Source organism: Hakea prostrata, chromosome 2 (genome assembly GCF_041222555.1).
Source record: "Hakea prostrata isolate BN-2017 chromosome 2, UWA_Hpros_2, whole genome shotgun sequence".
NCBI classification, from domain to species: Eukaryota; Viridiplantae; Streptophyta; class Magnoliopsida; order Proteales; family Proteaceae; genus Hakea; species Hakea prostrata.
In genome coordinates, this window is record NC_142601.1 from 23,337,370 (window position 1) to 23,363,010 (window position 25,641).

General features: G+C 39.7%; 1 protein-coding gene across 1 annotated transcript; it reads left to right on the forward strand.

The window, feature by feature from the left end:
- Window positions 1-2,367: 2,367 nt before the first annotated feature.
- LOC149024099 (uncharacterized) lies at window positions 2,368-4,797 on the forward strand. The gene is made up of 9 exons (XM_089142886.1): window positions 2,368-2,766; window positions 2,877-3,063; window positions 3,168-3,301; window positions 3,406-3,518; window positions 3,602-3,857; window positions 3,949-4,107; window positions 4,195-4,274; window positions 4,377-4,426; window positions 4,664-4,797. Exons 1-9 carry the CDS (start codon window positions 2,368-2,370, stop codon window positions 4,795-4,797), a joined length of 1,512 nt encoding a protein of 503 aa, XP_088999012.1.
- The last annotated feature ends 20,844 nt before the right edge of the window (window positions 4,798-25,641 follow it).

The following is a 25,641-nucleotide window of genomic DNA, read 5'->3' on the forward strand; positions in this document are numbered from 1 at the left end:
TCCCTTCACCTACCTACATGGTTTACTTTGAAGGATTGGGTTGGTTTAGTGTAGGGTATTAATTGGTGAGGTTAAAATTGTACTTCCACTTTTTTTTTCTGAGTAAAATGGTCATTTCACCTCAACTGTTAACACCCAATAAATATTGTTTACTTATTTGAACCTGTCTATATTTTTGCGAGACCAAGGAGTGATTAAGGGTTTCATGGCAAAAGTCAAGGGTGTGCAGAAATTTTTCCTTAATTTTCTTTTTCAGTCATCAATGATGGGCAAGTTTAATCTTGTAGTTCCCAGTTTTTTTTTTTTTTTTCCTAGGTATATTAAAATGTGGAGAAAACATTTTGCATAATGTCAACCATTAATGAAATGTTCATATGAAGAGATGACATCTCATAAGTATTTATCCCCAAATTATCCAAGTCTAAAGGTCGCCCATAGTTCACGTCAAATTGGATTAGAGCAATGTAAAGAGCCTTCTACGTTGAATAAATATTCATTGTCAACCACTAATGAATAATATATTATCTTAAAAGGATAATTAGTTAATTACTATTGCCGCATGTATTATAGCTTTATTACTAAAAGAACCCTGCTCTTTATAAAATTATTGTTGCCTCCTTCAGTTCTAACAGTGTTAAGCTACCATTAAGGTTGAATGTTTAATGTCTTTGTGTTTTTATAATTAAGAAGGCCAGAGATAATACTATCCTTATTTAGAAAATTAATCATATGAAATAATTTTACATATGTATTTTTATCAATTTGGATTAAAAAAAAAAAGGCACTCTATTGGTAAAATTGTTAACGTTAAATTAGACAATAAATAAATAACAGTCTATTGGAAGTAGAAACTTTTTAATTGATAACATTAAACGGGAAAGTAAATAACAAAATTAAAAATAACACAAAAAATTAAGAATTACTATTTATTTTATTTCCAAAATGAAAAGTACATATATAAATTTGAAAATGAGTTTCATTTTCTTTTCTCTCTTTCTTTTGACTAAAGAAGAAGATTGTTTAATCAGGTTTAAGTTTTCCCTAATTACCAACTATAGTAATTTAATTTAACATGAAGTGTAAATGAGTAATATAAAACTGTAGAGTTAATATGGGATTTTAAAATAAATAAAACATGTCATGTCATCATTTAAATAACGGAGTTTAATGGTAGGGGGTGGGAATAGTACTTACAGATAAAGTCGAAAGTTGAATTAGTAATTTCAAAAAGTATAAGAGATAAAGTAGCAATTAAGCTATAGTACTGGAGGCAACGGTAAGTATCATTATCTTAAATTTTAAGGTGTCTTTATAATTTGGTTTACATGGGATCTGTTGTAGGGAAAAGAAACCGAAATTTGAACCAAATACAAGTATTGTAAGTTATCTGTAGCAAATAAAAATCTGATTTTTTTGTCTTTCGTTCTTATATTCGTCCATCTCATGTTGGAAGCCTTTTTTCAAGCTTCTAGAGTTTCAAACATGAGGGAGAAGTATCACCTTAATGTATCACTTTAATTGTAAGGGTATTTGGTGGAGACGGAAGGACAAAGAGCTTATGTTACCTTAAAATAGAAAAATCTGAAATTAGAAAAATAAAAATGGGATAGTTGAAATGTGAAGGAGATATCTTCCCTTAATTCAAAAGGCTAGGGATGAAGTTTTCATTTTAAGGGTTGAAGAATTATTTCATCCTTTTCTATGTCGATCCGGACATAGGGGTAGAATCTTATTTTTCTCGAGAAAAAAATGAAACATAGCGTACTCTTTTTACTTTTATCCAAACATTAAAAAACTCTCGAGAGAAAACTGTTGTATGTCTCCATAATAAGTGCACCCTCAAGCCATTATACAAAATGACACCAAACTGACATTTAAGTTGTGAAATTAACCAGCTAACTGGCATTGCCATACATTGTTGAATAAGCCAGGATTAGAAAGATTCATGAATTGAGTCTAAAAAACCATGCACTTATTTAGTCATTTTGACTCTATATCTTGATTAAGTCCACAGAATTCCAGCTATTTGTTTCAAAATAAGGAAAATTGATTACTTCCTCACAAAAATTATGAGGACATCCATAACATAAGGGACCATAAATTTCTTTCTTGTATCTTTAGACATCACCTGTGAATAAATTAGTGTTCAGACTTCTTCGTTGGTTTCATTCATCAACTTCACCGGAAGTGCAACTCTTTGTGGGTTGTCTCCGGTGGTCGACCTGATTACCATTCTTGCAAGGGCAGAGACTGCAGATAGGAAAATATTCTAGAATTCTCAATGTTCTTGTAGAATTTATTTCTTCTATTGGACCTTACTTCTACAAGCTTTGTAACATCACATGATCCTTGTTGTTTGTCAAAACAATGGCTATGAAAACTCCTTCTCAGCTACTTGGGCTGCTTCTATTAGTCTTCATAACATGTGTCTCTGCAAATCCAAGGCTAGGTGTGGTGGAGAGAAGAATAAGGAAGAAGAACCTCAACCATGTGGCCAACGGAGGCAGCCATACGACTCCTCTTCTCAAAGATTTGAAGACCTTCAACTACACACAGACGCTTGACCATTTCAATTTTGGACCTGAAAGCTACAATACCTTTCAACAAAGATATGTGATCAATTTTAAGAATTGGGGTGGTGCAAATTCTAGTGCTCCAATCTTTGTTTATTTTGGCGCTGAAGCTTCTTTAGATGGCGATCTTGGTTATGTTGGGTTCCTTAATGAGAATTCTCCTCGATTCAAGGCTCTTGAATTGTATATAGAGGTAAGAAGGAATGGTACTTGTTTTCTCTCATTAGAATTTTTGATAGAATAAGAACTCATCCTCAAAAGCTAATCATATATATATGTATATATATATTTTTTCTCTCATAGCATCGTTTTTACGGGCACTCAGTCCCATACGGTTCAAGCAAACAAGCGTTACAAAATGCAAAATTACGAGGATACTTCAGCTCTTCTCAAGCTCTTGCCGATTATGCAGAAGTGATAAATTATGTGAAAAGGAATTTGTCTGCAGAGGCCAGCCCTGTGATTGTCAGTGGAGGATCTTATGGTGGAAGTATGTGAATCATTTATATCTACTCATGTTACATATATGTAGTTGTTCATATTTTAAAACTCTGCAAGTCTCTTACGTAAATTTTTTTTTCTTTCTATCTACAGTGCTTGCATCATGGTTTCGGTTAAAATATCCTCATATTGCCCATGGAGCACTTGCATCATCAGCACCAATTCTCTATTTCGACAACATTGTCCCTGAAGATAGTTACTACTCTCTAGTTACGAAGGTTTTCAGGGTAAAATTCAAACCATAACAATAAATTAAACTTACATGCACCTTCTCCCACTCTTGGTAAAGATCTCTAGAGCGTGTGGTTATAGTCTTTCTCTTGTGGTATAGGAAGCAAGTGAGAATTGCTACAATAACATAAAACAAGTGTGGTCTACAATTGACGACGTTGCTGCCACGCCTAATGGTCTTAAACTTCTCAGTGAAAAATTCAAGACTTGCAGGTAATTAAGAGTCCTACTGGTATCAATTTTGGTTTCTCATTTTCTGAAGAAAAAAAATTCATTTTTGTATGTGCTTGTTATAGCCCATTGAGCAATTCTTCACAACTCAAGGACTACCTAGATAGTACATATGCAACCGCTGCACAGTATAATTATCCACGACCTCCTTATCAAGTTTCGATTATTTGCAAGGCAATGGATGAAGAATCTAGTAGAACAATCGATGTTCTTAGTCGGGCATTTGCAGGCGTGGTTGCTTTCAAGGGAAACAAATCGGCATGCTATGATATTAATGAGTACACCTCTCCTAGTGAAACAAGTGATGGTTGGAATTGGCAGGTAATAATTGTTCTCTGAACCTACTAAACACTGAGACTTTGCACTGGATACGATCTTAATTTGCAACCTCTGATGCTTTGTGGTCATGTAGACATGTAGTGAGATGGTAATGCCGATTGCAGCCGGTACAAACAGTGAGTCAATGTTCCCACCCAAATCGTTCAACCTCACCAGCTTCATGGAAGATTGTAAGGAGAGACATGGAGTCAGTCCTCGGCCTCATTGGATCACAACTCAGTTTGGTGGTCATGTATGTTTTAGTTGCTCTCTACTCTTTGAAACACATTTTGAACCATAAAAACTAATTAATTAATGCTGGTATGGATTAAAACTGCAGGATATTAAACGGGTTCTTAAACAATTTGGAAGTAACATCATATTCTCCAATGGATTGAAAGACCCATACAGCAGTGGAGGGTAATTAATTAGTAACTGATATATAATGTGTCATTTAAAGTCTTCTTAGTTTTGGATTATCCATTTAATTTCTTGATCAATCTCACTTTGATTTTGTCTTAGGGTGCTTGAAAACATATCTACCAGCCTCATAGCGGTTACTACAGAACAAGGCATGTATTTTATTACTTGTTATGTTTTTGATAAGTTCACACCATTTCGTTATACAATGAAGTCGAAGACACTCTAGGAATCAATCATCTGGGTATCGTCGTATATTATGATTGGTTTGTGAGTTGTTTTTGACGTTCTTGTATAAGTAAGTGATCCAAACTTCTTTTTGACTCATTATGATTACCCAAGTTTTGTATGTAAAGTTTACTCATATAAACTTGATATTGATAACGCAGGATCTCACTGCTTGGATTTAGGTGGATCTGCTCCCGATGATCCAAAGTGGTTGACCCATCAAAGGAAGAAAGAAGTCAAAATAATTGGTGAATGGCTGAGAAAGTATTACATGGATCTTGAAGCAAAAATTTGATGGCAATAGAACACCTATTTAGGGCTTGAGTGTATTTTTTCCTCTTCTCCTACTTGGGGAATGGTGGTCTCTCCCTGATTATGGTGAAAGACTAGTGTTTGTACACGTGGTCTTTCTTCTTGAATAAATTTGTTGACTATAGAACCGTATGGTGGTTTCATTAAGAAAGGGAAATAAAAAATGAGAGAGCTAAACAGTGACAGTTTCTGACAGTGATTTCAAAAACAATGAGAAATGTGAGAGAGAGAGAGAGGGCATGGATCGTGCTTGCATTAGTAGGATCTTCAAGGGCTATTAGGATTTAGACTTTTTCTTCTTGTAGCTTTGTTAGACTGATCATGATTTCAATTGCTGTAGTTATTTAAAGATTTAGGGTCTCAAATATGTAAAATCGTTTGGGTAATGCGCAATTAATGCACATCACCTGCAGCAAACGGTTGAGGTAGAGATCTCGACCATCCATTTCTAAAAAGTGGTTTTCAGACTTTTGAAAACGGATGGTCGAGGTCGAAATCTCGACCATTTGCAACACAGTGCTGCACATTAAGAAGTCGAGCTCTCAAATCTGACAATACTAGTTTTGACGGCTATTTTCTGGTTTATAAATTAGGGGAAATGTTCAGTTGGTGGAAAATCTTTCAGATCTGATTCCCATTTTTCAATTAAAAGCAAATTTTATTTAAAGCAATAGAAAGGTATGTCAAACCTACATCATAATGCTAGGAGAAAATGCATTCAGTTAAAATAGTGCTTATAGTTACAATTAAAGGTGGAGAGTCCTATGAAAATTCTCTCAACCAAAATAGATGGGATTAACTCTAGCAATCATTTTACCAGGGGGTGGGATCAAAGTTCGCACATCTTGAGGTCTTTAGCGATGTTTACCAGTTCTACAAATTGGGGTATCAAATTTAGATGCCATATGTTGCAATCATTGTCTTTGAGCGTGGCTAGGTATTGTTTTTCCTGGCCCCAAATTTCTTTGATTTGTACTCTTAGATCCTTTGCTTTGCTCATGCCTTGAAAAAAGCCTCGCACCATTGCCTCCTACGTTGATTCAACCTCTATGTTCCTTGTACTTACAAAAAGGATATTGTCATTCCAAAAAAGTCCGACACTCCAATCTTATGTTGTTTAGAAGTTCATTGTGTAGCCCTACACACAATAAAGTTGGTGAGCAAAACAATTTTACATAGTCACATATACATGAAGTTGTGCTATATATGTGGCTATCATCAGGGTTTGTAGTAGAGTCATGGTATAGATGTATATCCGTTATCCACTTGTTTACATTATGCAAGATTCTAGTGGGGTTGTGTTCTTTATTGTTACAGACCTTAGCATTTCTTTCAATCCATATAAAATAGTATGCTATTATGAAAAAGAAAGAAAGAAAAAAATTATTGGATAGTGTATCCAAGTCTGAACTTAAAAAGAAAGAGTTACAAAGTTGAAGGAAGGAATTATTTGAGATGAACTCCGTCTGAAGTCCTAGAGGTCCCACCACCAAATACTCTTTGTCCACTCACAAGAAAGGAAAATGTTCCAAGCTAATTCATTAGAAGCTGATTCATGTCCACCAACATGAAAGCATCAATAGATACAATAGAGTTTTATATATATTTCCCACATTATCATTGAGTAAAAGATTGAGACATGGGAGTAAACCGATAAACAAGAAAGTTTGTCAATTATACAAGGAGTTCCCAAGAATCAATTCTAACTGAGATAGAGCCAAACAAAAAGGACTTGCAAGCTGCATAACAAGGAATGTGGAGGATTTGCACAATTCAAAGTCTCCAATAAATGGTCACGGTGAGCTTTAATTATGACTTTCTTTTTGAGTTTTCATTTTGGTTGACAAGTTCAATAAAATTGACAAGAATATGAGTTTTTAGACCTTTCACCAGACTATTGTCATGCACCCTATTAAGGATTATTATGGTCTTTAATAATCTGAGGGCAAAACAAGAAATCAATGGCAACCCTAGTCGAATCTAGGGTTTCCCTAGCCACCACTACTCCATGCGTGCAAGGCTTCAAGAACTCCACTCAAACTCAACTACCTCCATGTGTGCAAGACTTCAAGAACCAAACTCAAACTCAATTACTCAAGAGACTCCAACAGATTACATCTTATCCACAAGTGGATCAGACTCAGAGTTGCACTTAAACACACAAGTGACATAGTTCATACCAAACACAAATAGATAACTTGAGTAATTCAAACTCTAGAGTTAAAGTCCAAGATTAATGTTGAGCAGGACTCTTATAACTCTAAATATGTAATATGTACAACAGTCAATCTTAAGGAAGCAAATCATGTTTTCGTGGACGTAGGTTGCAGAGATCAGCCGAACCACGAAAACTGAGTTTCTCTCTCTCTCTCTCTCTCCGTCACCCAAAAACGTGTCTCTCTAACCCTAACTCATGGCTTTTAACATGGCATCAGAGCTCAAGTTCCCACCCATTCGTTTCCCTCCCGCAATGGCTTCCTCTCAGCAAAGCCTAATGGGATGAATTATTTGCTATGAAGATCTCAGATTGTTCCTCTTTTGAAGACATACAAATTGTTTGAGATTGTTGATGGCTTTTTTCTTTGCCCACCCGCTACCATTCTCGATAAAGATGATGTTGCGATCTTTCGATCAAATCTTGACTATTAAAAGTGGAATCGTCAGCTGGATCATTGCTTCCTTTATTAAACAGTTCATGCGCAAGTTATTGGTTGCTACACCTCTAGAGAAGTCTGGTCCAAGCTTGAGCAGATCTTCTCAACTTTCTCTTCCGCTCTCAAGCATAATGCAAATTCTCCTTCAAATCCAAAATATTCAAAAAGGTAACAATAGCATTCATGATTACCTTCTTTGCATAAAAAGTATTTATGATCAACTTGCCGTTGTGGGACGGCTTGTGAAAGATGAAGAATTCTTCTTCATGTCTTGAATGGTTTGGGAGTTGAATACTCTCCTTTTGTGACTGCCATTACCACTCACAATTCTCCCATCTCCTATGATGAATTACAAGATTGACTCATGAAATTTGGTTAAAAGATGAACTATGACTCTTAATCATCCAAAAAAAAAAATTAGTAATAAAAAAATAAAAAGACTGTTGACTCTTCTTCTCCTATGGCAAACATTGCCACTAGCCAACCCACCCCTATTTGGCCTCCACGTCAGCCTTACAGAGGGCGTTTTTCTCCAAAGGGGCAGATTTGGTTGTGGTCGTTTTTCTCCTCATTACGGCTCTCATAGACATCAACCACCTCATCAAACAGGCAATCGTCTTATCTTTCAGATTTGTGATTGTCCTGGACATAGAGCAAATGACTGTTACCAGCATTTCAATCATGCCATTCAAGGTACCTTTAATACAACTCTATCTGTGAATATTTCTAAATTTTCTAGTGCATCTCTTCCAGATGAAAATCGGTACCCTAACTCTGGCGCTACACATCATGTCACCAATGCCCTTGAAAATCTCCATATTGCGCAACCCTACCATATTTCAGATCGAGTTCAAGTTCGTAATGGTGCTGGTCTTCCTATCAGTGACATTGGTAACATGAATTTTGATACATCTTCTTCTTTAGTCTAACTGAAGTCTGTTGTTCATGTGCCCTCTATTTGCAAGAATTTATTATCAGCCTCCCAATTCACTAAGGATCATAATGCTTTGTTTGAATCTCATCCTGATATTTGTTATGTAAAGGATTGTACGACGGTGAGATGTCTTCTTAAGGGCATTGTTAAAGATGGATTGTACCAAATTCGGTTGGGCTCTCCCAAAGCATTTGTTGGAGAAAGATTTCTTTTTGGAATTGGCATTCACGTTTGGGGCATCCTACCTCCAAAGTTGTTAAAAATTTAATTTCTAAGTTTGAGTTGCTAGTTAGTTCAGATGATTTTGTTTATGTTTGTGATGCTTGTCAGAGAAGGAAAAGTCAAAAACTCCCTTTTCAACTATCAAAATTAGTTTTTGATGGAGCTTTGGACTTAATATTTTTTGATGTTTGGGGCCCCTATCTTGTGGAATCTCTTGAGGGGTTTCTATATTATGTGATTTTTGTGGATGATGTTAGCAAATTTATTTGGTTTTATCCTATGACGGTTAAATTTAAGGTATTTGGTATTTTTAAGAGATTTAAATTTCTTATTAAAATCACTTTTCTTGAAAAATCAAGCGTTTTCATAGTGATTAGGGAGGCGAATATAGAATTGTCTTCACTTTCCTTCAAGAACATGGTATTGGACACATGATCTCTTGTCCTCATACTCATGAGCAGAATGACGATGTTGAGTGCCGTCATTGGCACATTGTGGAAACTGGATTGACTTTATCAGCACATGCTTCTTGCCCTAAAATTTTAGATGCATGCCTTTAAAATTGCAACTTTTCTAATTAATCGTTTGCCTACTCCAGTGCTGAAAAATTCCTCTACATATTTCAAATTGTTCAAAGTTCAGCCTGATTATGACTCTTTGAGGATTTTTGGTTGTGCATGTTGTCCATGTTTGATACCATATAACAAACATATGCTGGAATTTCGGTCTGAACTACATGTCTTCTTGGGATACAATTCTTGCCATAGAGGATACAAGTGTTTTAATCCTATTACTGGAAAAATCCTTATTTCTCGACATGTTGTATTTGATGAAAGAAGATTTCCTTTCCTTGCAAGTGAGGTAACTCGCTCCCCTACCCCACCACTTCCCTCCATTTTAGGGCATCCACCTTTAGTGGGAAACCCTACCCCCATTCCCTCAATTTTAGGAGCCCCACCTCAGCTGAACTCCCCTGGAGAATCCTTCACCCCTACTTTTCTCATTGGGTCCCACACCTCTTCCCCTATGGCCTCTTCTCTTAGTCCCCATGTTTCTAGGGTTTCCCCCACCCCTTTGGTTGAATCCTCTCCCTCCTCACCTCCCTTGGCCGAGTCTCTCTCTCTTGTTCATCTAGTTGTTCACCTACCATTTGACTCCCAAGCTATACTACCACTCATCACTTCCCAACCTTCACAAAACACTCATCCCATGATACTATATCAAAGGTAAACCCTAGGGCTTTTCTCACCCAAATTGATCACACCCACATTGAACCTACTTCCTTTACTATTGCCAACAAATACCTTCACTGGCAGAAGGCTATGGATGAAGAATTCACTAAACTTTTGAAGAATGGTACTTGGTCTCTTGTTCCTCCTTCTCATAATGTCATTGGATGTAAATGGGTTTTTCGAGTCAAGTGAAAGGCAAATGGTTCTATTGAAAGATACAAAGCCCACTTAGTGGCGAAGGGTTTTAATCAATAGGAAGGCCTTGACTATCATTAAACCCTTAGCCCGGTGATCAAACAAACTACCATTCGGCTAGTCTTGGCTCTTGCAGTGTCACAGTCTTGGTCTATTCGCCAACTGGATATTCAAAATGTGGTCCTTCATAGGTTTTTGCATGAAAATGTATATATAAAGCAACCACCTAGCTTCACTGACTCTCTTCATCCTAATCATGTTTGCAAACTTCACCAATCTCTTTATGGTTTAAAATAGGCTCCTCGTGCTTGGTTTGACGAGCTTGACTCTTTCCTTGTTGAATATGGGTTTACTGGCTCTAAAACTGGCACTATGTTTATTCTAGTATATGTTGATGATATTTTCTAACTGGCAGTTCTGACGCTTTATTGGCCTGATTTTTCAATGATCTTGGCCCTATTTTAGCCCTAAAGGACTTGGGCTTTCTTCATTATTTTTTGGGCATGTTTGTTACTTGATCTCATGATGGGCTTCATCTCTCTCAACATCAGTATATTCAAAATCTTATTAAGATGGCAAATATATCTACTTGCAAGCCTGTCTCTACTCTTGCCTCCAACACCGACAAACTCAGTAAGTTTATAGGTCAATTAATGGTGGATCCTACTCTCTATAGGAGCATCATTGGTGCTCTTCAGTATGCATGTAAAACCCAGCCCTAACCTTGACCCGGAAACCTTGTTATTTATAGGTCCGATGACACGGAGTAAAGTAAGAAGTCAGCTTTGGGCCATCCCAGTAGAGGACTTGGTGTTTGGCTTTGAATCCATGAAAGTTGATGTGAAGTTCTATTTATGGAAACTGAATCTTGATGAAGATCGGATTAGTTGATGGACTTGGAGTGCTCTCTATCTTGGTTTGAAGGCATTTCTACCTATTAGGTAAGTCACTTGACTTGTGTGCAAAACCCCTTTAGGATTGGATTTGATCTGGGCCTTCAATTCCCTGTTTTGGATTTGCTGTCAGCATTGGTCGACTGATTGGTCGACTGGGCCAGTCGACCAATCCACTCGACCAATGAGTGCTGTCTTTGGCAATTAGGTTTTTCTTGCTCTATTTAAGTCCAATCTCGAGTCCACTTCGTATTTGCTGCCTCCAAACTCTTTGGAACGAACCAAAGACCTCTGCAAGTCATCTCCCTTGCATCCTTGGTGTTTTCTTGACGGATCTTCGTCGAAACTCTTCCTTTTGCATCAAAAGGTATGTCTACTCTCTCTTCTTCTCCTCCATCTTTGTTTTTCTTTCCTTTTTGAGTTGAGACAGTAGAAGAGATGCTGCATTCTCTGTTGCAAACATCTCTGGACTTGTTCTCATGATCATCCTAAGGATTTGAGGCTAGAACAATGATCTTAACCATGATCATTGCAAGCTTTTGAAGGAATCATGATCAAACCATGATCTAATCTTGTTAAACTTCTGATTTGAATTCTGATCTCCTTGGATCTTCTATTTTGATCATGTTAGTAGTTAATTACTGTGTTTTCTTTTCATAATCCATGATCTATCAATCTCTAGTTGTTCTCTTCTACCATACTATGTGTTCTTCATGAATCATGGCAGTTACATATATGGTAGGTTTTATTTCCTTATTTAGATTTATGCTTCTAAGCCTATTTCCTTGAAGATCTAAGTATGTGTTCATGATACCTTTACCTGAAGCAATGATCCATCCTCATATTGTTCTTGTCTTTGATTTCTATTTCGAATTCATCAAAATCCATGGTTGATTTAATTATGGTAACTTTTTGTTTCCTAATTTGGATCTTGATGGCTTGATTGGATTAGTGTTTTGAGGTCCCCTATATGTTAGAATACTACTGATGTAGTTTACCCCTTGATTAGTACCCTTTTGAACCACCAAATTCGGATTTCATATCTTAAAACTCTGTTTTTTTTGTGCTATCGTCTCGCATTGGTCGATCGATTGGTCGATCGACCAGTCGACCAATCCACTCGACCAATGAGTTCAAAGAACTCGCAATTGGTCCGTGTTGGATGTTTTGGTATCTTTTCTGTTAGGGATCTTTCCTAATATGTTGTATATACTTGTTTAGGACCTTCTTCTCAAGTTTGCCAAGATCTTACTTGACTTCTTAGGATTCCTTTGCGAGTTATAAAAGGTAAGGATGGTTATTTCCTTAATTACATAGATAGCATGAATCTAGTTTCTATATTTGAATATCATGGATATGTTTCCTAAATTAGATTCTTACAATGATATACTACTGTTGTATAACTTTGATTACAGTAGCATTGCTTATTCATATTAAATTAATTCATGTATGATTTACTTACCAATTATATACAAGTGATTGTAATTATTGATTTCTTTCCATATATGAAGTTACCATATATGTGATGATATGAATTGATGCATGTGTATGCTTAAGTATGGTTTGGAAAGGAGAGGTGTCCTTTTGACACTTCTGTCCTTGGACTACTACGGGAATATTATGGGATGTTTCCGGAGATGCCCTCTGGACACCTTCCTAAACCGTTGGATGACATATCTAGGATTGTCTAGTAGTGTTTGGCTAGGATGTCCTGTTATGTCGACCCTAATCGGAGGGGTATTGAGACCGAACGACCCGTGGTAGCAATGGGGATTCATGGGCGCTCAAGACCGGTAACCAACCCGTGAGAGGACAGGAATCACATTGTGGGGGCCATTTATTGGTAGGGTTGCATATGGTTAGACTTGGGCTCACGGGCGCTTAAGACCGGTAACCAACCCGTGAGAGGACGTGAGAGCTTCCCGTTTACCATATGTGGATGATCAATAGGGTTGATGAGTCCGTAGTCAGGGACTATGAGGACTCTAGTGTGAAGGATACCGGAAAGGATCGTTAGGGACGAGGAATGGACGTATCTGGATCTGACTTGATGTAACTAAGTAGAAGACTTGCATTTGGCTAGGTTTTACCCCGACATGCGCCAAGACTTATACCAAATGGTTGTGAGAGAGTGTGTTGACTTAACCCCCCGCCAAGGTTTGTCCCGAGGGATGAAGGGAGAAGGAGGGGAAGGCCCATTACCAATCGGCTGCTCAAGACCGGTGAAATGATCCGTGAGAGAATCCAAGATATCTTAAATGGTTGAGGATGTGAGCGGACCTTCCTACAGAAGTACGGTGCTATGACTTAAAGCGTGTCTGCCAATAGAGACCAGCATACATAGAGTTAGATTCATTCATTCATTGCTTGTCTCATGTCATATTGCATTTATGTTATTATGGATTTTAATCGCCTTTACCGAGTTTCTTTGAAACTCATTCCTTTATTGTACAATGTTTGTTAGACTATCCTGCAGTACTGGAGTACTATGACGGTCCCTATGAAGAAGCGCAAGGCGAAGAGGCATATCTCCAGGAAGGTGATTGCGGTTACCACAATTACACTGAAGATCCCGCTAGTGGTTATGCTCCGTACGATGCTTAGTCCGACCATTGAGTGGAAGCGTCCTTGTGCTATTTATGAGATTTACACTTATAAGGATGTGTCTATAAAGTGGAGAACAATTTAGTTACCCAATGTACTTGCTACTGGGATTAGATTTTGTCTAGTTTATTATCTTTTAGAGCTACTTTCCGCTGGTTGTAAAGTGGGATTTTTGCCTCACTTTACTTATCTATTTGATACTCTGATTATATCTATCATTCTGATTCATTTATGATTCATTCTTTCTTAATTGGATCTATGGTTTATCTTCCGCACTTTTATTATGATTGTTCATGATTATGTTATTGTTTATGTGGGAGGCTGATCACTCGATACCTGATCTTCGGGCTGTGGATCACACTCTCGGGTATGCCGATAGGGTACCGGCTGGGAGGACGTGATGATTGGTATCGTAGCCCAAGGTTCAAGGAGATCCTAACCACAAAAGACAATAATCTGAACATTCCCGAGTCATTGATCTGAAATGACTCTTCTACTCTTAGAAGTGAATAATAGAACACTGAATTAGAAACTTAACCTTTAAGGCATAATAGAACGTTTCAGAATAATATACCATAATTATACTTGAACAAATGTCACTAATGCAAGGAAAAGAAAGGTGCATAATATACAATAATTAAGTGAAACAAAATGAACTTCATTAATTTCAAAAGTTTTTACAACGATTACATCCGAAATGCATAAATGGAAATCCTAGGGTACAATCTATCTAGGTGATCTTCTCCGATCTCTCGTATGCTCCGAACTCCTCCGCTAGCCGAGTCACCTAATGCTCTATCCTATCCCGTCGTGACTCCATCCTCTCGTACATCTGCTCCTCGTCCGACCTCCATCCTCTCTAGCATGGAAGTCATCGATCTCATCCGTGCTCCAAGATCCGAAGTCTCCGGAACCGCATGTGAAGGGCCACCCGCCTCGAAGTGTGATGAAGGAAACTCGTGATGCACAGGCTCAGCCTCATGCATATCTCGCATCATCTCCGGCCCGATCATCACTATCAGGACCGATATCCTCTCCTTCATCCTCCGACCCCCGATCCTCATCCTCCGATTCATCATCATCCTCACCCTCCGGACCAGGAGATCTCTCTCGATCGCTGTAGTCTCATCCGACGAATGGTCCGAGTCCCAATAGAGTATCCCCGTGAACCAAAGTGTCCACCGGTGTATCCTCGAAACTCACCCCGAAATGCCCGAAGATCAAAGTCGTAGCCTCCCATAGCAAAGGTTCCGCATGCTAGGCCGCAGAACTAAGTCCAAGATGACCCGCCGAATGATGTAGGAAAGATCGATCTCGAAGCCCATGTAGATGCGGTAGATGACTAAGGCCTCCATCACCGTGACCCGGTGGTGATGTCTGGCTTTCAGCATAATGTTTCGGCCTACTATGCGACCAATAATCCGTGCAGAGTCCGTCATCCGTCCGCTGGTCCACGGAGTGAAGCATCGACGGCTATCCCATAGCGTAGAGCATATCTCGCGTAGCTCGTACGGCATCGATGGCTGTCCATATCTGCTCCTGCAGGTATCCACACACACCGCCGTGGATAGTAAGGAACCCGCAAGATCTCAGCCAAGTGTCCGGTAGAGAAGCGAATCCGAGTCCGGAAGACCCCGCTCCCCGAGGACAAGTCTAAGCGGATGTCCTTGGCCTCGAGCCTCCTCTGTGTAGGTAAGGTTGCTGAATAACAACCTCACTAGTTCCGGGTATACCGGCAGATCCTCGGTGAAGAGATGAGTCCACTGCAATGTGTCGAATCTTTGCCGGATCCTAAAGGCTCTGAGCTGGCGTAAGTGAAGTAGACGTCCCATCTCGATATTGCAAGAATCGAAGTAGGCCTCGTACAGAACTCGGCCCGAGGTGTGTCAAACATGTCCGGTCTCCTAACCTCCCGTCTAGGCTCGAAGGAACCCGACCTCCGCCCCTAAGAGCACCTACAATGCGACCACGATCTCTACCTCGTCCTCGCCCTCCCCTCTGCATAGTGGATATCTGTGAAAGAAACAAGAGACAATTCCAGTTAGTGCTACCTTAAGATTTGAGCCAAAAGGGTATTTTCGTAATTTTTCAGAAAATTTCAAATTTGGGGGAAATTTGATTTGAACATACTAGCATGTGCGCAATACTTGGAATTTCATGTTTATGAAGTTCGTTTGATGAAAATCGATCGAAACTTGGATTAAAGCGAAGAATTCAGCATGAAGGAAATTTGGGGATTTTGCCATTTAGGTCAAAATTGGATTTTTGAAAAGTTAAAATTGGTTAAATCAAATTGTATGGACCTATCTACAATGTCATCTTGAGCATGTAGCATTTGATCTCGTGAGAAAATTTCAAGCGGTTTGAGAGAAAACGGAATTTTTCTAAAGATATCGATTTTGGTATAAAAACATTGCGAGATGAGCACCAATATGTTAAAACTTGTTGTCTATGCATGGCATTGTGTTTAAAACCTAGGGAATATGTTTCTAAGCATTCCTAAGCATGATTTCTAGCATTGGATACAAGCAAAGCATGGTTTTAATTAAAATGCAAGCATGAGAAGATGAAAATGGAAGAAAGAATAAGAGATTTACCTTGTTTGTGATGATTGTGTGTTGTGGTGTTGTTGTTGAAGCACCAAATCACCTCAAGAACACTTGTGAGAACTCTTGGAGATTTTCCCTAGAGCTCTCTCACCTTTGGAAGAAGTTGGAATGAGGTTGGAATGTGAAAATGAGGCTTATAATGCGAATTTTCGCATTCTGTCTGCATTGGTCGACTCATTGGTCGACTGGGTCAGTCGACCAATCACTCGACCAATGGTCACAGAGACCTCATTTGCTGTTGAATTTTTGGAAAATGTGATTTTTGCCTTATGGATTATTGTTTGATGACTATATGGATATATTTGAGCATGATTTAAGTTTTCAAATCATTTGGACTTGTGGTTTATGTTGAAACTTCGAAATTCGGTATTTTGATGTTCTCGGTTTTGCAGAATGGTTACTCTGAGAAGTGGGCGTGGTGAATCCAGTGGTCAAGGAGGTGGTGAGATACCTCATGGTGGTGGTGAGATACCTCATGGAGGTGGTGAAATACCTAATGTTGATTAGGGTACCCATGAGATACTTGGTGCCCCGAATGTTGGAAGTTTCCGAGATATTGCCAATATTATGGGCAATATGATGCAGCAGCAAGCAGCTCGGTTCAACCAGATGTTGGTGGGTTTCATGACTCGCATAATGAGACCCGGGCAGGTGCTAATGTGAATCCTCATGCCGCAGTCCCGAATGCGGGAGGTTTAGCTGAACTCCTCATACTCGCCTCGATGGAGAGTTTTCTCAAGATGCAAGTACCCACTTTCACCGGAGTTACCAAGGACCCCTTGTTTCCTAACAAGTGGCTTCGTGAGTTGGAGAAGGCTTTCCGACATCCGCAATGCTCGGAAGCTCGAAGATTCTCGTTTGCTGAACGTGGTTACAACAAGAAGCCGATGCATGGTGGATCTCCACTCGCCCGTTTTGGAAGGTTTGCATGCAGGAGTTGTAACTTGGGAGCTGTTTAAAGAGGCTTTTTGTATGAACTACTTTCCCGAGGCGGTAAAAGACGCGAAGGAAGCCGAGTTCATGATTCTTACTCAAGGATCTCTGTCTCGTGTTGGAGTACCAACAGAAGTTCGAGGAGCTTCATTTCTTTGCTCCGCATTCTCCCAAGGATGACCTCGCCAAAGCAAAGAAGTTCTTCAAAGGACTGCGCCCGCCATTAAAGCTTACCTCACAATCCAGCCTATAGTGAGCTATGCTCAAGTGGTGCGTAACTCGAAGAAGTTGGAAGAAATAGAGAAGGAAAGTGCTCGTGTGCAAAAGCCCCGGCAATCAAGGAATTCTGGTTTGGTGGATCGTAATGACCGTCGTTTTGTGTGACCTACACCCTACCCCACTCCTACCTTTCGTGCTAAGAGTGTAGGTCGAACACGGGTTTTCAGCAGCCCGGCCAGTTTAGGACAAGATGGCGGAAACCGACCACCAGCAAGTGCAAGCGCAAGTGCAAGTGCAAGGCCTTTTGTTCGAAGCCCTCTGTTGTAGCCACCCCCGTTGGATCCAAAGCAATCCTGTTTGCTTCTACCGCAAGCAAGCTGGTCATTTCGCTCGTGCTCGTCCGGGCGGCCCGCCCAAAGCAGCCTGCCCCAGTGGTGAAGAGTGCTCCTGCTCCTCCCTCCGGTAGAGTTTTCAGTATTTCCAAGTCTTTGAGCAGGATCCAAGCCATGAAGTGATTACAGGTACATTGTTAGTTGCTTCCATTTCTGCATTTGTCTTATTTGATACGGGTGCATCTCATTCGTTCATGTCATCTCGCATTCATCAAGAAGACTAACCTAATCCCCGAGAAGTTGTCTAGTTGTTTATTGATTAGTACACCTACTGGTCCTGTTGTGAAACTAGATAAGGGGTTATCTAAATGTCCTGTGTTGATTGGTGAGAAGAACTTGGAGGCCAATTTTGTAATTCTTGACATGAAGGACTTCGATATTATTTTGGGAATCGATTGGTTGACAGCCCACAAAGCTGTGTTCCTTTGTTCCTCAAGGAAGATTCAGTTCCATATTTGTGGAAGTCCGGTCTTTGAATTTCGTGGAGAAAAGAGAAGGGTTTGTAAGAAGGTGCTGTCACACCGATGCAAGTCTATGCCCTAGTGGATGATGCTTCATCTGAAGGCAAGGGTATAGTGGAGAAAAGGGTCGATGAAGTCGAGTTGTCTGCACGACTTTGTTGATGTCTTCCCTGATGATCTATCGGGAGTGCCTCCAGACAGGGATGTCGAGTTTTCTATTGATCTCGTCCCTGGTGCCGCTCTGGTATCTAAAGCTCCGTATAGGATGGCTCCTACTTAGTTGAAAGAGTTGCAAAATCAGTTGAATGAGCTCATTGATAGAGGTTTCGTACAGCCTAGTGTGTCACCTTGGGGAGCTCCGGTCTTGTTTGTCAAGAAGAAAGATGGTAGTATGCGCTTGTGCATCGACTACCGTGAATTGAATAAGTTGACTATCAAGAATAGATATCCGCTGCCCAGAATTGATGATCTCTTCGATCAGTTGAAGGGTGCCGTTGTGTTCTCAAAGATTGACTTAAGGTCCGGATATCACCAATTGAAAGTGAAGTCTAGTGATATCTTCAAGACAGCTTTCCGAACGCGGTATGGTCACTACGAGTTTAGAGTCATGCCCTTCGGATTGACCAATGCTCCTGCGGTGTTCATGGACCTCATGAACCGAGTATTTCATGATGTGCTTGATAAGTTTGTGATTGTTTTCATTGATGACATCTTGATCTATTCGAAGAGCGAAGAAGAGCATGCGAGTCATCTAAGTTTCACTTTGCAAAGGTTGCGAGAAAAGAAGTTGTTCGCTAAGTTTAGCAAGTGTGATTTCCGGCTTAAGAGAGTGGTATTCCTTGGTCATGTGGTTTCAGCCGAAGGTATTCGTGTCGATCCCGAAAAGGTCCAAGTCGTGGCTGATTGGGAAAGACCGAAGTCGGTAACGGAAATAAGAAGTTTTCTTGGATTGGCGGGTTACTACGAGAAGGTTTATTGAGAATTTTTCTCGGTTGGCTGCTCCTATGACTAAGTTGACCAGGAAAGAAGAAAAGTTTGTTTGGTCCGACGCTGTGAGAAGAATTTCCAAGAGTTGAAAGATAGATTGACAAGTGCCCCGGTTTTGACTATACCCGATAGTTCCGGTGGTATGACAACTTTATACCGATGCGTCAAAGATTGGTTTGGGTTGTGTACTGATGCAACATGGCAAGGTCGTAGCCTATGCTTCTCGGCAATTGAAAGATTATGAGCGGAATTACCCCACTCACGATCTAGAACTTGCCGCCGTTGTCTTTGCTTTGAAGATTTGGAGCCATTACCTTTACGGTGAGAAGATTGCCATTTTCACGGATCATAAGAGTTTGAAATACTTCTTTACTCAAAAGGAGTTGAACATGAGACAAAGGAGATGGTTGGAACTAGTCTCCGATTATGATTGTGATATTCAAGATCACTCCCGGGAAAGCAAACGTTGTTGCTGATGCTCTTAGTAGGAAGAACCAGAAGAGGACTTTGGATTTGAATGCTTTGAGTTTACCATTGTGGTCTTCTATTGAGAGTTTTGATTTGGAAATCGTCCCTGAGAATTCTGATTTTATTCTTTCTGCCATGACGGCAAGATCTGGTCTTAGAGATAAGATTGTCGCTCTGCAGAGTTCTGATCAAGAGCTTTTGATCAAAGTTGAGAAGATTTCTTCGAATCCTGAGTCGGACCCCGACTTTGGTATATCCATGGATGGTGCTTTGTTGTTTAGAGGAAGACTGTGTGTGCCTCGCAAATGAAGAAATTAAGAAAGAAATATTGAAGGAAGCACACCAAATCTTTACTATACACCCGGAAGCACCAAGATGTACAAGGACTTGAAGGAACATTTTTGGTGGATTGGTTTGAAGGCTGATGTTGATGATTTTGTTGCCAAGTGTGAGACTTGCCAACGTGTGAAAGCCATTCAACAACCTCCATCTGGATTACTTCAGCCTCTTCCTATTCCTAGTTGGAAGTGGGAGGATATCTCCATGGACTTTGTGACTAGCTTGCCTCGGACAAGTAAAGGCAATGACACCGTGTGGGTGATTGTTGATAGGTTGACCAAATCAGCCCACTTCATTCCTATGAAGATCACTCATACTCTGGATAAGCTAGCAAGGCTTTATGTGGATAGTGTGGTCCGTCTGCATGGTGTGCCATTGAGTATTGTTTCGGATCGTGATCCTAGGTTCACCTCAAGGTTTTGGAATAGTTTGCGAAAGGCCTTGGGAACCCAATTGAACTTGAGTACAGCTCATCATCCACAGCCGATGGACAATCCGAGTGGACAATTCGGACATTGGAAGACATGCTCGGATCTTGTGTGGTGGATATGGGTGGTAATTGGGATGAACACCTAGCTTTGGTTGAGTTTGCCTATAACAACAGCTTATCAAGCAACAATAGGCATGGCTCCATTCAAGGCTTTGTATGGCAGTACTTGTAGGACACCTTTGTACTGGATCGAGACAGTGAAAGAAAAGTCTTAGGTCCTGAAATGATTGAAGCTACGAGTGCTATGGTAGATATGATAAGAGAAAGGATTAAGTTTGCCCACCAAGACAGAAAATCTTATGCTGATAAGAGAAGGACCGATTTGGAATTTCAAGTTGGAGAGAAAGTATTTCTGAAGGTTTCACCAATGAAGGGTGTGATGAGATTCAATGTTAAGGGAAAGCTTAGCCCTCGTTACATTGGACCTTTCGAGATTTTGGAAAATGTTGGACCTGTTGCGTATCGATTAGCATTACCTTCGCCTCTTGCTGGTGTTCACAATGTGTTTCATATTTCGATACTCCGAAAATACATAGAGAATCCGGTACACATTTTGCAGCAAGCACCTGAAGGACTTAGTGCTGATTTGACCTACGATGAAGAACTGGCCGAAATCTTGGATAGGAAGGACAAGCAGCTGCGGAATCGCACCATCCCTTTGGTGAAGATTCGGTGGAAGAACCATACCCCTGAAGAAGCTTCTTGGGAGAAGGAAGAAGACATGAAGGAGAAGTTTCCTTACCTCTTTGGAAGCACAGGTACGCTTTTAATTTCGAGGACGAAATTTCTTTAAGGGGGGGAAATGTAAAACCAGCCCTAACCTTGACCCGGAAACCTTGTTATTTGTAGGTCCGATGACCTGGAGTAAAGTAAGAAGTCAGCTTTGGGCCATCCCAGTAGAGGACTTGGTGTTTGGCTTTGAATCCATGAAAGTTGATGATGAAGTTCTATTTATGGAAACTGAATCTTGATGAAGATCGGATTAGTTGATGGACTTGGAGTGCTCTCTATCTTGGTTTGAAGGCATTTCTACCTATTAGGTAAGTCACTTGACTTGTGTGCAAAACCCCTTTAGGATTGGATTTGATCTGGGCCTTCAATTCCCTGTTTTGGATTTGTTGTCAAGCATTGGTCGACCGATTGGTCGATCGGGCCAGTCGACCAATCCACTCGACCAATGAGTGCTTGTCTTTGGCAATTAGGTTTTTCTTGCTCTATTTAAGTCCAATCTCGAGTCCACTTCGTATTTGCTGCCTCCAAACTCTTTGGAACGAACCAAAGACCTCTGCAAGTCATCTCCCTTGCATCCTTGGTGTTTTCTTGACGGATCTTCGTCGAAACTCTTCCTTTTGCATCAAAAGGTATGTCTACTCTCTCTTCTTCTCCTCCATCTTTGTTCTTCTTTCCTTTTTGAGTTGAGACAGTAGAAGAGATGCTGCATTCTCTGTTGCAAACATCTCTGGACTTGTTCTCATGATCATCCTAAGGATTTGAGGCTAGAACAATGATCTTAACCATGATCATTGCAAGCTTTTGAAGGAATCATGATCAAACCATGATCTAATCTTGTTAAACTTCTGATTTGAATTCTGATCTCCTTGGATCTTCTATTTTGATCATGTTAGTAGTTAATTACTGTGTTTTCTTTTCATAATCCATGATCTATCAATCTCTAGTTGTTCTCTTCTACCATACTATGTGTTCTTCATGAATCATGGCAGTTACATATATGGTAGGTTTTATTTCCTTATTTAGATTTATGCTTCTAAGCCTATTTCCTTGAAGATCTAAGTATGTGTTCATGATACCTTTACCTGAAGCAATGATCCATCCTCATATTGTTCTTGTCTTTGATTTCTATTTCGAATTCATCAAAATCCATGGTTGATTTAATTATGGTAACTTTTTGTTTCCTAATTTGGATCTTGATGGCTTGATTGGATTAGTGTTTTGAGGTCCCCTATATGTTAGAATACTACTGATGTAGTTTACCCCTTGATTAGTACCCTTTTGAACCACCAAATTCGGATTTCATATCTTAAAACTCTGTTTTTTTTGGCTACTGTCTGCATTGGTCGACTGATTGGTCAACTGGACCAGTCGACCAATCCACTCGACCAATGAGTTCAGCAACTCCAGAATTGGTCTGTGTTGGATGTTTTGGTATCTTTTCTGTTAGGGATCTTTCCTAATATGTTGTATATACTTGTTTAGGACCTTCTTCTCAAGTTTGCCAAGATCTTACTTGACTTCTTAGGATTCCTTTGCGAGTTATAAAAGGTAAGGATGGTTATTTCCTTAATTACATAGATAGCATGAATCTAGTTTCTATATTTGAATATCATGGATATGTTTCCTAAATTAGATTCTTACAATGATATACTACTGTTGTATAACTTTGATTACAGTAGCATTGCTTATTCATATTAAATTAATTCATGTATGATTTACTTACCAATTATATACAAGTGATTGTAATTATTGATTTCTTTCCATATATGAAGTTACCATATATGTGATGATATGAATTGATGCATGTGTATGCTTAAGTATGGTTTGGAAAGGAGAGGTGTCCTTTTGACACTTCTGTCCTTGGACTACTACGGGAATATTATGGGATGTTTCCGGAGATGCCCTCTGGACACCTTCCTAAACTATTGGATGACATATGTACTTGCTACTGGGATTAGATTTTGTCTAGTTTATTATCTTTTAGAGCTACTTTCCGCTGGTTGTAAAGTGGGATTTTTGCCTCACTTTACTTATCTATTTGATACTCTGATTATATCTATCATTCTGATTCATTTATGATTCATTCTTTCTTAATTGGATCTATGGTTTATCTTCCGCACTTTTATTATGATTGTTCATGATTATGTTATTGTTTATGTGGGAGGCTGATCACTCGATACCTGATCTTCGGGCTGTGGATCACACTCTCGGGTATGCCAGATAGGGTACCGGCTGGGAGGACGTGACAATGCAACTATTACTTGGCCTGGTATTCAATTTGTAGTCAATAAAGTTAGTCAATTCATGCACTCTCCCACTATTCATCATTGGTTTTTCGTCAAGCGCATCTTATGCTACCTACAAAGAACTTCCTCTAATGGCATTTTTATTCATCATCAATCTCTGAATTATTTATCGGCTTTCTTTGATGTTGATTGGGTCGGTTGCTCTGTTGATCAAAAATCTACTGGTGTCTACGCTATCTTTTTGGGCTGCAACCTGATCTCTTGGAGTTCTAAGAAGCAACAAACTGTAGCTCGTTCTAGTATTGAGGCAGAATATGAAGCCCTAGCTAATGTGGCTGCAATCTTGGTTACAATCTTTGTTATAGAGTTAATGGTTTATTTGCCTTCTACTCCTATTTTTGGTGTGATAATGTGGAGGCCACATATCTTACAGCCAATCATGTCTTCCATGCACGTACTAAACACATGGAGACTGATTTTCATTTTGTTCGGGGTAAGGTTGCCAAGGGTGATCTCCAAGTTCAGTATCTATCTACTAAGGATCAGCTTGTAGATATCTTCACAAAGCCTCTATCGCATCAAGGTTCAGCACTCTTTTGCCCAACCTCAAGGTCTCATCTCTGCCCTTGAGTTTTAGGAGGCATGTTAAGGATGACAATGGTATAGTCTAAGGGCAAAATAGAAAAATCACAAACAACCCTAGCCAAATCTAGGGTTGCCCTAGCCACCACTACTCCATGTGTTCAAGGCTTCAAGAACTCCACTCAAACTCAACTACCGTCATGTGTGCAAGACATCAAGAACCATACTCAAACTCAACAATTCAAGAGATTCCAGCAGATTACATCTTATCCACAAGTGGATCAAACTCAGAGTTGCACTCAAATACACAAGAGATATAGTTCATACCAAACACAAATAGATAACTTGAGTAATTCAATCTCTAGAGTTAGAGTCCAAGATTAATGTAGTTAAGCAGGAATCTTGTAACTATAAATATTTAATATGTACTACAGTCAATCTAAGGAAGCAAATCATATCCATGATTGGATTTACATACTTGAATTGAATACGATTGATGGAATTGTGAATTGGACTATATTTTATGGAATCATGATGTGATGTGATTGCCTAGGTTGTGGTTGTGGAATGGGGAATATCCTTTTGGCATTTCTGTCATCGGAAACTAGTGGAGTTGGTATGTGACGCATTCCTATGATGCCCCTTGACGCTTTCCACAACTACTGGTTGACATACCTAGGTTTGGTTTAGAAGTGTTTGTCTAGGGAAACTCTATCATATTTAACCTTATCGAAAGGGGTATTGAGATCGAGTGACCCATGGAAGCAATGGGGATTGGTGGGCACTCAAGACTGGTAACCAACCCATGAGAGGACACAATCACATTGTGGGGGCCATTCATTGGTAGGGTTGCACATAATAAGCTTGGGCTTGTGGGCGCCCAAGAAGGCGAGAAGCATGAGGGGACACAAGAGCTTCCTCTTTATTATATGTGAATGACCAATAGGGGTAAGAGTGTACGTATCAGAAGGAGACGGTGACTCTTGGGGAAAGATACCGAAAAGGATCGAGGGAAGGGAGGAATGGACGTATCCAACCCTAAAGTTGATGTGACTTAGTTAGTGACTTGCATTGGGCTAGGTATTACCCTGACACGCTCCAGTACTCAAACCAATGGTAGTGAGCAATATTGTTGACCTAAACCACAACCATGGAATGTCCGGGAAGGATGCCCGTACCCAAGTACCAATAGAGAACCCAAGATACTGGGATGGTTGAGGGAGAGTGATTTGAGACCTACTCAGAGGAGTATGGTGATTTATCTTAATGTGTGTCTACCAATAGAGACCAACATATATAGAGTTAGAAGCATACTTGCATTCATTGTTTCATATCATTTGCATTTATGCTTTGTTTTTGCAATTGAGATTGTGACTTTTGTAACTGTTAATTGTGCTTGAACTACTTGCTGGGTTCTTGTGAGCTCGCCCTTCAAGGGACATGTTTTATTTAGATTGTATTGTAGGTACCGATGGATGTGAGATCCCGAACTACGAAGCCACGGTGTGTGACTCATATGGTTTCCAAGATTTTGGCGGCTATGAGCAATACAATAAAGCATGCCTGTGTGATGACAGAGTGTACTAAGATTAGCCGAACCATGGAGCTAGAGTGTCTCGTACTGAAGATGGAGAC

Excerpts from the sequence above, each read along its gene's own strand:
- LOC149024099 (XM_089142886.1), top strand. The coding sequence starts at position 2,368 with ATGGCTATGAAAACTCCTTCTCAGCTACTTGGGCTGCTTCTATTAGTC. Across the intron at positions 2,767-2,876 it reads CTCTTGAATTGTATATAGAG|CATCGTTTTTACGGGCACTC; the intron begins GTAAGAAGGAAT and ends TTTCTCTCATAG. Across the intron at positions 3,064-3,167 it reads TGGAGGATCTTATGGTGGAA|TGCTTGCATCATGGTTTCGG; the intron begins GTATGTGAATCA and ends TTCTATCTACAG.